General features: G+C 41.7%; 1 protein-coding gene across 1 annotated transcript; it reads right to left on the bottom strand.

Annotated features, from left to right (window-relative positions):
* Positions 1 to 827: 827 nt before the first annotated feature.
* Positions 828 to 3,637, bottom strand: LOC110092871 (L-type lectin-domain containing receptor kinase VIII.1). Its single transcript, XM_028696132.1, has one exon. It carries the CDS (start codon positions 3,181 to 3,183, stop codon positions 955 to 957), a length of 2,229 nt encoding a protein of 742 aa, XP_028551965.1. The 5' UTR covers positions 3,184 to 3,637; the 3' UTR covers positions 828 to 954.
* Between the last annotated feature and the right edge of the window lie 12,160 nt (positions 3,638 to 15,797).

Here is a 15,797-nt window from a genome sequence, read left to right as displayed (position 1 = left end):
TATTTTGTACCTATTAGAAAAAAATAAATATAATTTAATAATTTTTTAAAAAATAATTTAAAAAACATTAGATTATTTTTTTTTGCAAATTTTATAAAAAAAAACACCTATGATTTGCTCATTGAGTTGTAATTTTCGAATATTAATAATTCTCTCATGTCCTATAATTGGACATAATATATCTACATCAAATCCTAAGAATAATCAACATCCATCCACACCTTTGTTATCAACCATTTGGCAATTACTGCCTATTCATAATTTGTTGACAAATCCAAACATGCTCTTGCTATGTGGTCCTCTTCATTATCAAATTAATTATAAATTTTAATATTTATAATTATAAAATTAATAGTTATTATTATTTTTTAAATTAATAGCATTATAATATGAATGTAAACGAGTCAAGTCGAGTTGACTTCTTATTTAATTGAGCCAAGCTGTTTAATTTATACTGGGTTCGAGCTCATTTGTTGAGTCAAGCTTAGCTTAACGAAAAATATGAGGCTGGAGCTCGATAAGAAATCTTGAAATTCACACGTTTTAGAGCTTGATTAATCGAGCTGGCTGGGTTAGACCAAATCCAAGATCGAACTCGAGCTCATACTCATACTTGTGACATAATACGACTCGCGAATTCATTAACGAGTCGAGTTCGAATTGATTGGACTTCATGAGCCCCTATAAGATAATATCCTAATAGAAATATCATAGGCATTTAAAACAGCTCACATGGTGACCCCACCTATATCCAGATAAAACGAACCTACATCAATTATTGAATGAGAGGGAAAATAAATTTAATTGAAAATCTCTCACGAGGAAAATAATAAATAATAATATTACTGCTTTATTATAAATAATTTTTGAAGCCATGTTAATAACTTAATTAATATACTCTTATACGACGAATACCAAAGGAGAACGTGAGAATGAATCACCGACCGGTAAGACTCACCCCCCGGCGGAGGAGGCGTCAGCAGGACCTCCTCCAGCTCCACCACCGCCTCTAAGAATGCTTGTGAGAGACGATGAAGAAGATGTCGAAGAGAAGTTGAGGCCATTGATGGCGTTGTAGTCGGAGACGCTATCTTGGAGGCTGAGTAGTAGTTGGTGGTTAGAGCTCAAACTCATCGACGGCTTTGCCGCTGGCACATGCGGCGGTTCCGCCTCATCGCCGAGCATCTGCACCACACTTCGCATTCCAGGACGCCTCGCCGGATCAGGACTTGAACACCCTAATCCCACGAGCAAAGCCCTTCTCATCTCCCTCTCCTCGAACTCTCCCTCCATTCGCGGATCAACCGCTTCCAGCAATCTCCCCTCTCCGTGAAGCCCCCAAACCCATTCGACCAGGCTGCCCCGCCGACGGTCGTCGATGGGGCGACGGCCGGAGGCGACCTCGAGAACGAGGGCGCCGAAGCTGTAGACATCGGTTTTATCAGAGGCGCGACCGGTGAGGAGGTATTCCGGAGCAAGGTAGCCCATTGTGCCGGCGGTAACGGTGGCATCGGGAGAGCGGTCGTGGTCTACCTGCCGAGCGAGGCCGAAGTCGCCGAGCCGGGGGTGGAAGTCCTCGTCGAGCATCACATTGCTCGACTTCACGTCTCGGTGGATCACCTGCCGCTCGCATTCGTGGTGGAGGTATGCTAAGGCGGAGGCCACGCCCGCGAGGATCTTCCGCCGGTGCCTCCAAGAGAGCGCCGGCATGGAGGGATCGAACAGCGCTTTGTCGAGGCTACCGTGTCGCATGTAGTCGTATACTAGCAAAATCTCTCCTTTTTGCTGGCACCATCCCTGGAGCCGGACGAGGTTCCGGTGTCTTAGGCTTGCGATGATCGATAGTTCTGATAAGAACTCCGACCTCCCCTGTGAGGCGCAATGGTCGCCGCCTCCACTGCCGCCGTTGATGCAACGCTTTACGGCCACCATTGCGCCTGTTTCTGGAATGATGCCCTTGTAGACCGTGCCGAACGCACCGTGGCCAATGATTCGGCAGGAGTTGAAGCCGCGGGTAGCGGTGACGAGCTCGCGATAGCTGAATTCACGGGGGGATTTTACTATCTCCGCCGCCGCAACCAAGGCGTCCCATTTTTTGACTGATTTGGTTCTTCGGGTGAAGGCCCAGAAGCCTAGCGCGGCACAGGCGGCGATGAAGAAAGCGCCGGCGGTAGCGACGCCGACCACGGCGGCGGGACCCTGGCGGCATAGGCTGTTGTTGCGGCAGGACGAAGAGGATGGGGGTTTAATGCTTCCGTTGCTCTTGCTCGGGCCCTCGGCTACAGAAATAGGAACGGCCGGAGCCACGGCGGCTGGAGGAGGCGGGCCCAAATTTTTGGTAAAAACAGGGGAGGACTGTCGCGGCGGCGAAGCAGTGGAAGCCGTGGGTGGAGAGGAAGGAGGGGAGGAGAAGCTCCACCATTCAATGCTGTGGATCTCTGTGCTCCCCTGGGTCGAGCCGGAGAATCCCACGAACATAAACTCATCGACAAACTGCGCGAGGTTGACGGGAAAGTCCAGAACTGGATTCAACGGTTTAACGGTGGAGTATGAAACGAATACTTGGAGAACCCCTGGATAATCGTATTCAATCCATGCATTTATGAGCTTGCCGCTCTTCAGATTAATGACGGCGGAATCGAGATCGGCAACCTGAGCGGACACCATGCTTTCGAGATCCACTCCGACATGGTTATCGTTGATGTCCTCGAACTCCATATCCATTAGCGTGTCGAATTCCACGGCGACGACGGCGGGACCAGCAGCGGAAGGGCTAATGAGACCGAGAAACCCGCCAGGTTCGCCGAGAGCGCGGTCGTCGGCGGTGACAAGAAAGGCGAGGCCACCGCCGATAGAAGAGGGATTCAGGTTGACGACGGAGAAGGAGAAGTAGGTGGAGAAAGGGAGCACGGCACCGGTCGTCTGGTGGCGGAAGCGCACGGGATCCGCGAAAAGCGCCCGTCCGGCGCCGGAATTCGGGACGGGGAGATCTCGCGATAGCCGTATGCTGCCGTTCTTGAGGTGCGCGTCGCCGAGGAGCTTGAGGCTTCCCAGAGTCAGAGTGGAGAAGTCAAACCTGACCGCCTCCGTCCGGTGTGTCCAAACCAGGATCGTAAAGAAGAGATCAAGAATGGTAATGAAGCACCGAAGCAAGCGCCGTCTTTCATCCTTCCCCGGCGGCATTGCTAGGTAATCAGACTATCCATTACAATTTAGAAGATTCCAAGTAGTAATTAAGCGAGGAGGAGAGGAGAGACAGGGCCCCAAGGAAGGAAATATTCTAGCCGTTGAAGATAAGCCAATGGATGAGAGGAGAATACTTAGAGCGTCAAGGTTGGTGAAGTGGAGAGCTGGAGTGGAACTTTTCTAATTTTTTTTTTTAAATTTTTTTTTGCTGCTTGGTCGGAAAGGTAAATAAGGAGGAGAGAAAAGGGAGTGGAAGAAGAAGAAGAAGAAGAAGTGGAATCCAAAGCTGAGCGATGGGTACAGATGGAGGGATGAGAGCCACGTGTCATCTCCAACGGTAAATTGTGATTAGTCCGGGGTTCTTTGACTAATTGGTCACGAAGAGCCGTTGTAGCTTCTGTAAAAAAAGAATCTTTCATTGAATGGAAATTGGCTGCTTGGTGGAAATCAATAAAAAAAAATTCAGTGCTGAAAAAAAGGTTAATAAAAAAAAAAATAGTCCTTGTGAATGATAATTGGAGGAATTGCTTTATTAACTCCTTCTGTTCCATTCAAACTCCTTCCTATTCAGATCATAGTCCTGTTATTCTTCACCCAGGGAATTCTTATCAAGTTTCTCACCGATTTCTTTTCAAAAATTATTGAACTAAGATTGATTCTTATTGGTATGCTCTTTTAGAGGTCTTCTCTAGGCCTTGTGCTGGAAATCTACTGTCTCACCTCTGTCATACTCTTAAGTTGCTTAAGAGTGGTATCAAAAAGGAAAGTTGGGCTTCTTCTTGTTCTGTCACTAGACATCTTGATTATCTCCTAAATAATCAAAGACTTTTACTGGATCAATTACAACTAGATCACCTCAATGTGGATCTTAATTTGGCTTACAAAAACTGCAATTCTGAGCTTGCTAATTTCAGTAATCTACATGCCTCTTGGATTATTCAGCGTGCAAAGGTTAATTGGCTAAAGTTTGGAGAAGACGACCTCAAAATTAGGAGTCGTATGGGGGGGAAAAAATCTGTTTTCAATTTACTTTCTTGTAATCCCTCGGCCAATAGACCTGAAGTTGTCAATACCATAATTCAATATTTCCAAGAATTATATAATCCACATCGTATTAATGCTTTGAATACGATGGATTGTGCTATTGGGGATGTTCTGCCGGATTATTATCATGCTTCTCTTATCAATCCGATTGAGGATGAAGAAATAAAGGTTGCGGTTTTCTTGGGTAATTCCAATTCAGCTCCTGGTCCCGACGGTTTCAATTCACACTTCTATAAATCTAGTTGGCATATTATTGGTCCGGTGGTTTGTAGAGCTATTAAGTCATTCTTCATAAAATGCTACATGCCTAATGGAGTGAAAGCAACGGCTCTGGCTATCATTCCTAAGCACTCGAATGCTGTCAACATATCTGATTATAGACCAATTGATTTGTGTAATGTGGTTTATAAAATTATTGCTAAGATTATTGCAGTTAGGCTAAAACCGACTATGAGCATTATTGTTAAGGATAATCAAGCTGGCTTTCTAAAATCAAGAGTCTCCACTGATAATATATTACTAGCTTCTGACATTTTGTATCACGTGGGGAAAAGAGGAAAGGAATTTTTTTTTTGTGCTAAACTAGATATTAAAAAAGCCTTTGATTCTGTTTCTAGGGAATTTTTAATTTCTAGACTTATTCAGAAAAACTTTCCTAATCGTTTTATCAGTTGGGTTAAAGCATGCATATGTGATGTCAACTTCTCCATCCTCTTATCTGGTGCTCTTGAAGGTTACTTCCCTTCTGCTGCAGGTCTTAGGCAAGGGTGTCCCATTAGTCCTTACCTATTCTATTTGGTTATGGACGCATTCTCAAATCTTTTAGAGGAGAGAGGTTTCAAGGGAATTTCTTGCAATAACTTCTCTATCACCCACTTGCTTTATGCTGATGACGTTCTCATTTTTGGTGAAGCTACTCTTCAAAACTGCAATTTGTTGGTTTCTATTCTCAGTGATTTTGCTAGTATTTCTGGTCTCCATGTCAACTACGATAAGAGTACTGCTGTTATGTTTCCTAAACATTTGACAAATCATAATATGATCTGTCAGGCTTTATCCATCTACAATATTACTAGTAAAATCACTTACTTGGGGATCCCTCTTTCTTTTCATAGACTCAAAATCGAAGACTTCTTGACTTTAGTGGACTCTCTCAATAAAAAGTTCAGTGGTTGGAAGGCTCATCTTCTTTCCCTTGCTGGTAGGTTACAATACCTGAAGTTCACAATCCAGAATACCATTGCTTACTGGATAAGGGGGGCCATTTTGCCTAAGTCTATGCATAAATTTTTCAAGCAAACTTGTTCCAGGTTCTTATTCTTTGGAGATATTAATAATAACAAAAAGCTGCATATGATAGCCTGGGATAGAATTTGCTTGCCTTTCTCTAAAGGTGGTTTGGGTATTTCTTCTATTTCTGCTCTGCAATTCTCTTTTAATTGCTCTGTGATAATCCGTATGTACAACTGCTCAACTCCTTTATCTTCTTGGCTATTAAACAAGTATACTTCTCCATGGAAACCATTTCCGGCAAGTGCTTCTATTTTCTGGAAATCTATATGCTCTACTGCTTATAGGGCAAAAAATTGTTTCAAATTTAAAATTACAAACTCTGCCCCTATTTCATTAAAATGGGATCATTGGTATGATAATAGCATTTTGTTTGATTCTATAGCTGGTATGCATTTGGCTGTTGTTCCTGACATCGCTATTAATAGCATTCTTTCTGATTCTGTTTGGGTGTTACCTGACTCTTTCCCTCTCTGTCTGAGGGAGATTCTCACGGGTATATCTGATATTGTTGGTGAAGGACCCTGTTTGTCTTGGTTGGGCAAGAAAAAATGCAACTTCAAAAATTTTAAGGAAGAATTTTATTCGGATAGACTTATTCAGAAAAACTTTCCTAATCGTTTTGTCAGTTGGGTTAAAGCATGCATATGTGATGTCAACTTCTCCATCCTCTTATCTGGTGCTCTTGAAGGTTACTTCCCTTCTGCTGCAGGTCTTAGGCAAGGGTTAAAACTGCTGATGCCCTTAGGATTAGGAATATTCATGTTCAGAGTATATGTTCTTTATGCCATAATCATGAGGAAACTGTCTCTCATCTATTCTTTGAATGCCATTTCTCCTTCACTATTCTGTATAGTATTATACCTGGGATGCATTCCTTCCTCCTCCGCCCAAACCTTATGCAGGTATTTGATTGGATTTTTGTTAAGTTTAGCTGTGATGCTGAGATTTTAAACTTTTATAAAGTTGTTATATCATCTGTTATTTACTATGTTTGGAAAGAAAGGAATGCTAGGATTTTTGGGAACAAGATTCAAAGCATAAATACGTTACTTCTTTGCATCAAAAGAGCTTTGGCTGAGAAAATTTTAACTTGGGATAAGGCATTCAGGTTTCTGGATAGATTATAGGTGGGTATTTTGCAATACTTTGATGCTGATTCGTGCTGTCCATTCGAGTATCTCTGCAGATTGCCCACCTGGACAATGATGAGTCTCCCCGTTCACGCTATTGGATGGTCCATCTTTTGGGCAACCAGGGTAGTGAAAGTTTTGCATTCTGTTATCTCTATTTCTGAGTCCAGGGATCTATGGGCACGGGAGATTTTTATTTTGGTTATGCTGGAGCTTTGGTAAGCTGTTTCGGATGCTATCTGGACGCTGACCTGTTCTGCTTTGCTGTTGCTGCTACTGGATCAAGCTGCTTTTTGGATTACATGAATTGCTGCAGGTATTTTCACTGTGGCTGGAGTGTTCTTATAGGTTTCATTTTTGCTGCTGCTGGAGCTTTGATATGCTGTTTCGGATGCATTATTGGACGTTGTGCTGCTCTACTTTGCTGTTGCTGCTACTGGATCTAGCTGGTATTTGGACTACATGAATTGCTGCATATGTTTTCTCTGAGGCTGGAGTGTTCTTATAGGTTTCAATTTTGCTGCTGGCAGTCTTGCAGTGGGTTCCCTTGTTGGTTTTTTATTACCTTACTACCACTGTTTTTGGTTCTTTTTACAGATTATATTAGTAGTCTTGGGTGGTATAGTTGGGGTTTTTTACATTTTGATCCACATAAGATTTTGTTTTTGTGCTTATATTGGATAGTTTTTATTTGTAATTTTTTTTACCTGTAATCTTTCATTTTCTTAATATATGGGCTTAGGTCCCAAATTTTTCAAAAAAAAAAAAAGTTTGTTGATGGAAAAAAAAATGAAAAGAACCTGCAACTTGTTGCTTCTGTTCGAGGAGTACGATGGTAAAAGCCCGCCGTGTTCTGCTCGGCCCGTGAGCGGGCAGAGCGGCGGTCGGTCCGAGGCTTGGCTCGACGCAGGATCGCTTTGCACGAACCGGTTGAGCGGATCTTCTTCTCTTAAGGCTGCGGCTCCTTTTGGTTTCGGCCTCTTTTTTTTTCTTTTGTGAAACAGTTAAATGTCCGCCTTGGACTGTAGCAAGGAGACAGGCTTAGGAACAAATTTTCTCTTGAGAAAATTTTTATATGAAAATATTTTGATAGACAGCTCTCCTTAGTTTATTGGTTGAGAGATTAGGCTTTCAACTAAAAGGTCTAGGGTTCGAGTCTATGTGTATGCGTTGTGTGTGAGTTTGTCTTAAATGATCTAAATGTCCAAAAAAAAATATTTTGATAGCGATACATATGTCAGGGCTCGAGCGCTAGAGAGATTATTTTGTACGGCATTCGAACACATCCGGAGGTTAATTCCGACGTTGCAAAATGATGCATGCCAGCATTTGTGCCTAACTCTTTGTGATCTTTTTCTATTTTGTTTTCTTATACTTCTCTTCCTAACCTTCTCTGCAATAATTTTTCATCAGTGAAGGCTCTCAATATTCCAAAAATAGAAATGTATCAGTAGTATTAGAACCAGAAATACAAAAGCGTCAAAAATAATTTTTGGTTTTATATTTGTATTGAGGATGATGTGTAAATTTGTAATTGGCTCCCTATACTCAGACCGTACTTTTCAGGTCTATATATATGGACCAATAGCTACCATATAGAGACAATAATATACATTCTCTTTATTGCTTTTTCTGAGAAATACTTTATATTCTTGATCCATTGGTTTCTTCATGGTATCAATAGTAGGTTAGCATCCTGGTCATGGCTCATTCCACCTCCTCCCAGACGGAAGCTCGTTTCTCTTCATCAATGGCAGAGGCCGTTGAAACAATCATCCCCTCCAATCTGAAGTTTCTTGTATCAAACATCAAGAACGTTGTCACGATCCCTCTCGCCGCCGACAACTCTCTTTGGCGGTCACAAGTTCTTAAGATCGTCGGTGCCAATGGCTTCAAAAGCTTCCTTGATTCTACCTCCGGTCCTCCACCGCCGATGGTACCAAACGAAGACGGGTCGTCTTCCAGAGCCTTACACAGGGTTTTGGTTGGGTACCCATTGGGTACCCACGCTCTGAGCTAGCGGGCTTTGCCCACCCATGCCCACCTATGGTGACTTTCAGGATGTCATACCCACCCACACCCACCCACTTTTCACGATTTCTTGAATGTAGTGTGCCACGAATTAATGGCCTTGAGGTTTTTTGCCATTTTCTCTGACTGCAAGCTTTCAAGCCACATATCAAAATTTATCGTGGTCACGATGCAGTTCAGTATTGCGCACTACGTAGTAAGGATTACTGTAATATACTGCATGTATATGGTAATTAGTAATGTAAATCGGTTTGTCCTTTGATGTTGAGTATCCATCCATACCCATCCACGAGGCCATGGGCGTACCCATACCCACCCATGCCCATTGGGTATGGGTGGGTACGTGGGTGGGTGTGGGTATGGGCACCCAATGTAGGGCTCTGTCGTCTTCCCCAAATCCCCTGTTCTCCAAATGGAATCTCACGGATCAGAACATCGCCGCATCAATATGTTCTACGATTTCCGCCCAGGTTCTTCCGTATGTTATCCATTTGGAGACAACTGCATCGACCTGGCTTGCGCTATAGAACCGGTTTCAATCGACCAACAGATCCAAGGTCATTCAATTAAAGAATGAACTTCACAACATCTCATTCAAGAACTCCAACATGACGCAATACCTCATCGAGATCAAGTCTCTCGTCGATCAGATCGTAGCCGCCGGAGCAACTGTCGATACAGAGGATATCATTCTGTACATTCTCAACGGGCTTCCTTCGTCATATCAATCCTTCAAGATGGCTATACGAACAATGCTTACACCAATCTCGCTCGATCAACTCTATCCCCTTCTTCTAAGTGAAGAAGTTAATTTGGCCACCGATGCAGCCAGATCAGTCGGTCGGTCCGATCCCACCACTGCACTGTTCAACTACTGCGATAGAGGAAAAAGGGCTCGTGGACGAAATCCGTACAGCAACTCAAATGGTTCGTGACCGCCCGCATCCGCAAACGTCACTTGCCAGATTTGCCTCAAGAAGGGCCACTCGTCACAATCATGTTGGCACCGCCTAAACACGCAATACACACCGTCCTCAAGAAACACAAACACTGCTCTTCTTGCAGGTGCTGAATTTGCCGAACCGAATTGGTTCTTGGACTCGGGAGCTTCTTCCCATCTTACCAACTCACTCGAGAACATGAGTATATCCACACCCTATCAAGGGTCGGACACTGTGACAATTGGCAATGAAAGCTCCGTCAACATATCTCACACAGGGGCGGGTATACTCCCGACCCCGTCTCGTAAGCTGAACTTATCTCATATTTTACATTCACCTTCCATTCTGTACAATCTCCTATCTATATCTCAATTAACTAAAGATAACGATATATCGATTATCTTTGATCCTAACGGCTTTCTCTTGAAAGACATGAAGACGCACAAAGTCATTCATCGAGGACCCTGTAATGGCGGACTCTACCAGATCCCAATCGGCAAACAACCAAATCATACCCGTGCTCTCGCTGCCAATAACTCGTAGGCATTCCTATGGCATCAACGCCTGGGGCACCCCAATAAACGAGTTCTTGATATAATCTCACATTGTAATCCTGCTTTAGCATTAGTCAACCGTGAACTTTCTTGCAAGTCTTGTAATTCGTCTAAATGTCATAAGATTGTTTTTTATAAAGTAGAACGTAGTGATCAATCTTTACTTTCCGTAATTCATTCCAATGTATGGGGGTCGGCCCCTGTTGAATCCAATCAAGGATTTCGATACTATGTTATATTTGTCGATGATCACTCACGTTTCACATGGCTATTTCCGTTACGATACAAATCGGAGGTACTTGACACATTTATTCATTTCAAATCACGGGTAAAGAACTACACCTCCCGAAAAATAAAGACTCTTCGAACGGACAGTGGCACCGAATTCGTGAATCAGTCGTTTTCCTCGTTCCTCAAGAAACATGGCATTATTCACCAACTTCCATGTCCTTACACAGCCGAACAAAACGGAGTGGCGGAGCGAAAGCATCACCACATTATAGAAACCACACGCATGCTCCTTGCTACCGCCTCCGTCCCGTACAAATACTGGCCGGACGCGGTTACCACAACAGTCTATTTTATAAATAGATTATCGTCCCCAACTATTAACAAAACTTCGCCGTTCGAACTTTTTCACAACTGCAAACCGCAGTATGCCCACCTCAAAGTATTCGGGTGTGAGTGCTTTCCCCTCCTCCCGTCGCAAGCTCGTCACAAACTACAGCCCAAAGAACACCCGCACGTTTTTCTGGGTTATTCCGACATTCACAAAGGCTACAAGTGCCTAAATTTACATACGAACAAAATCATTGTATCTCGTCATACTACATTTTAAGAATAATGGTTTCCATTCAGTAAACCTCCGCCATCTCAGATCTCCAACACTACTGATGTATCTCCTGCATTACTGACTCCAGTCTCGGTGCACTCCAACAGACCATCACAATGCCTTCAGCCCGCTCTCCTACCATCCCAGAAACTTCTGCTGTTCAGACTACCAACCCGGCTCTCTCTGCCCCACCTAACGATCAACAACCCTCACCGGACTCAACACAAAACTACATTCCTTCTCATCCAATGGTGACCCGAAGCAAGACCGGCTCCCTTCGCTCAGCCACAAAACTCAACCTGCTTCATGCTCACAATCAGGAAACAATCCAGTCCGATCCTACCGCCTATACCGATGCTGTTAAAAAATTCGAATGGCGTCAAGCTATGGCCACCAAATTTTTGGCGCTTCAACGACAAGGAACTTGGAAATTAATCAAGCCATCACAAAATGCATCTGTCCTAGGATGCAAGTGGACTTACAAGACAAAGCATCACGCGGACGGCACGGTGGCTACTCATAAGGCCAGGTTGGTTGCTCAAGGCAACCACCAACAATAACTGGACTACCTTGAAACTTTTAGTCCGGTGGCGAAACTACCAACCATCCGGATTCTTCTTGCAATTGCTCTACACAACCAATGGCCGGTGCACCAACTCGACGTGGCCAATGCCTTCCTACATGGTCACATTATGGAGACAATGTACATGGCTCAACCGCATGGCTTCGAGGACAGCACACACCCGGACTATGTCTGTCATCTCAACAAAGTGATCTATGCCTTAAAACAAGCTCCGAGACAGTGGTACAACATGTTTACCACCACCCTTCTCAATCTGGGATTTAATCACAGTCAATCCAACCCCTCTGTTTACAACAACAACCACAGTCGAATCTACCTGTTAGTGTACGTCGACGACATTCTCATCTCCGGGAACGATCAAAACACCATCACGCAGATCCTCAACAAACTCAATCAGGAGTTCCACATGAAACATCTAGGCGACGTGTCTGAATTCATTGGTATCAAAATAACAAAGCTTCCTAACAGCTATTTTCTCTCGCAGGAAAAATATGTCCATTAAATCCTCACTCAAGCGAACCTCTCGGACTGTAAAGAACTTGCGAACCCCACCTGTACCAAGATCTCGGACACCTTCAATACTGAGACAGATCTGCAAGACGCCAAGATCTACCGCAGTCTTACGGGATCTCTACAGTACTTAACTATCACTCGCCCCGACATCTCCTACAGCGTAAATCAGCTATCACAACACATGCACGATCTGCAACCTCAACACATCTATCTTCTAAAACGTTTTCTACGTTATCTCAAAGGTACGTCCAAATTCGGTATACCGATTTCAAATAATGATCTCACTCTTCAATCCTTTTCAGATGCTGACTGGGCAGAAAATCCGAAGTCCAGAAAATCTACATCCGGTTACTGCTCCTTTATAGGAAACACCATCATCTCTTGAACAGTCAAGAAACAACATACAATTGCCTGGTCATCCACCGAGTCCGAGTACAAGGCGTTGGCGGCACTCACGACAGATGTCATATGGATCTGACGATTGCTCTCTGAATTCGGACTCACTCAAACCGATATATTACGATAACACCTCCGCGATTGCGCTGGCTAATAATTCAGTGTTTCACGCTCGCACAGAACATATTGAGATTGACCAAAAGTTTGTTCGTGACCACATTCAGAACAATAATATCTCCATTCTACCAATCAGTAAAACAGATCAAATTTTGTTTTCCAAATGTACCTATTTACGTTAATCAAAAAGTAGCTTAAACTTACGATATATTCACCAAGGCACTATCCACCCCGCGGTTTCAAAAACTTCGTCACAAACTAACAGTCATACATGACCCCTCAGTTTGCGGGGAAGTATTAGAACCAGAAATACAAAAGTGTCAAAAATGATTTTCGGTTTTATATTTGTATTGAGGATGATGTGTAAATTTGTAATTGGCTCCCTATACTCAGACAGTACTTTTCTGGTCTATATATATGGACCAATAGCTGCCATATAGAGACAATAATGTACATTCTCTTTATTGCTTTTTCTGAGAAATACTTTATCTTCTTGATCCATTGGTTTCTTCAAGTTGTCATTAAGACTTCGTTTGGGAAGGATTTTTAATTGTTTATTAAAGTAAATTTTTAGTACAAAATTAAAAAATTACTTTTAAAAACAACTAGGAAGCTGTCCCAAACAAAACCTTAATCCTTTTTGAATAAATTTAGATAATTTTACCCACTTGTTAGTGGCACGTGTGTGTTGTTTGTGCTATAAGAGAGATTCCAATCCATCGTGTACAAAGTAGGCCTGCTGCAGTGAAGAAAGATTTGAGTGGGCGGCAAGCAGTGCTCTTGGACGCCCTTTTGTGCCAAGTTGCCTGCTTTCAGTGCAGTGCAAGGCTTGGGAGGAATTATAGATCAATTATTTGATTACACTGTGCGCATGTTTCCATTTTATAATTCAATTGCGTCCTGAAAGAAACTGGAAAGAGTTCCAGGTATTGAACCCCCACCACAAGTTGAAACTTCAGGTAGAGTTATAGGGACCCAAAGGATGGCGAGATTATTGGGTTCAAACACAGGACACAACTTATGTTCGGTACTTCACAGTATTGAGCAGTATTGAGCTCGGTACTGTGAATTACTGAGTTCGGTACTTCACAGTACCGAGCAGTACTAAGCTCGGTACTGCTCAGTAACGAATAGGAGGTGATGTGGCACATTTTCATTGGCTTTGGACGACGTCTGATGTCCGAACCCAATAATTTCCCCAATGGATGAGAGAATCTCTGGAAAAGCTACACATCACCAACTGTAGGTACACAAGCACCCAACAAGCTCTAACTGAGCATCTATACTTTGAAGCTCACCTTGATTTGTTGATTAAAAATTTTGACTATCAATCAAAAAATCTTGAGCTTGAGTTTTTCGCATGTAATGCTAGTTTACCTTAATTGGGTTAAACGTTCGAAATAAAAAATCTCAATACTTTCGGCATCATTGCTCAGTAAAAACTGCAATAGAGAAAATAATCTTTAAAAATTGTTATACAAAATAACTTCTAAGTACAATTTTTTTTTTTTAAACAACAAAAAAAAAGACCAAACAGAAACTATGATTACGATCTAAAAAATAAAATAGCTAAACAGAAACAAAACCTTAATCATTGACTTTTCTTTTTTTTGGTGAAACATCAATAATTAAATGGCAATCTCTTACATGACAAAGCAGAAAAATAAAATGTATTGCTGATCTAATACTGTAGCAGAGTTGATGAATTCGACTTGTTAAACTTTACCATATGAGGCTGCTTAGTTGCCAAATAACTTGATATGTCAACAAGACTAGTGCCGTATACAAATTCTTACTTCAAAACAAGCACAAATTGAATGGAAAATGAGTGTCATTAAATAAGAGATTCTCAAAGCGCACTTGCCAAACAAGTATTACAAACAGGAACAAGTCAATTGAAGTAGCACAATCAGCAATAGTTCATATCTGTTCACAAAACAGACCTCACATTGTAGAGTCAGTAACAGTTGGCATGCTAAGTATTCCAACACAAAATTATAATAACATGTGGAATCAGAGAATAAAGTGGAAATTTACAATTAAGGTTATACTTGGATGATAAGAAAGCGATGGGAAGGAAATGCAAAAGAGAATGAAAGCAATAAATGCACAGTTAGTGGTTTATTATCTAGCTACTTGTTGTCTGCTTTTCAGTTTTTTTTTTTTTTTTCTCTTGATCCAAGCACTAAGTTGTTTGCTTCTGCCCTACAAACGCGAGTGGAAGAACCGATAAGGTAACAAAGGCATAAGAAGATGAAGATAACTACTAAAACATAGGTGGAGACTTAGATTTTGTTTGGAACGGTTTCTTTATTGTTTTTTAAAACAACTTTCTAGCATAAATATTAAAAATTTTGTACTAATAAGCTGCTTTAAGAAGCGCTAAGAAAACCGTCCCAAACGAAGTCTTACCCTTCATAGAAAATGAAGCCAGTTAGAGAGACTTCTACTTAGCACTCCCAACTAGAATTCATCAACCCTGACAAAGATGCAGGGCGAATGCAAAATCTCCATGTAATTGTGTTAAGTGAGGAAAACAACAATGATTGCTCAATAGATTATTTAATCAAATTAGATTAAGTATATGTTTGGGGAGACTAGCATTTTATAAAGCTAACTGCAAAACTATTATAAGACAATTTTTTTTTTAAACTATTCTCAACAAAAAAATTAGACAACCTTCTTACAACAACATACTTAAATTGATCTGATTATAAAAAAATAATTTCCCATTATAAATTTTTTTGAAAATTAGTAGAAAAGTAATAGAAAATTGATGGGAAGGAAACAATTAAAAAAGCAAAGCAATAAAGAAGTTGTCACAAATAAACCTTAATTATAATAACCAACCAAGACTCCTAACATTAAGAAAGCAAGAAATATAAGGATAATTTATAGAATGATCTAACATTATGAATACCTTAACACAATTGATGTAGTCGGTGATAACTAAAGTCGACCACCACAAATAGTAAATCGTCATGACGATCTCCTTCCCCGAAGTCCTTTTAGAGTTCACTTTTAGACTCATAAGTTTTGTTACTTGAGAAATGAAGAGGAATTAAAAGCTTTTCATTAACATAATATCATGCATATAGAAGCACAAAGAGACGATTATATATATAGCTCATATGCCACAGCTACCATTCATCAACATTCAAAGCAAAAAAATTGTGG

This window comes from Dendrobium catenatum, unplaced genomic scaffold (genome assembly GCF_001605985.2).
Source record: "Dendrobium catenatum unplaced genomic scaffold, ASM160598v2 fragScaff_scaffold_716, whole genome shotgun sequence".
NCBI classification, from domain to species: domain Eukaryota; kingdom Viridiplantae; phylum Streptophyta; class Magnoliopsida; order Asparagales; family Orchidaceae; genus Dendrobium; species Dendrobium catenatum.
The sequence above is the reverse complement of the archived record's forward strand: the minus strand, read 5'-3'. Positions and strand labels throughout refer to the sequence as shown.

What these genes read in the sequence shown, in the direction of transcription:
- LOC110092871 (XM_028696132.1), bottom strand. Translation starts at nt 3,183, where the DNA reads ATGCCGCCGGGGAAGGATGAAAGACGGCGCTTGCTTCGGTGCTTCATT.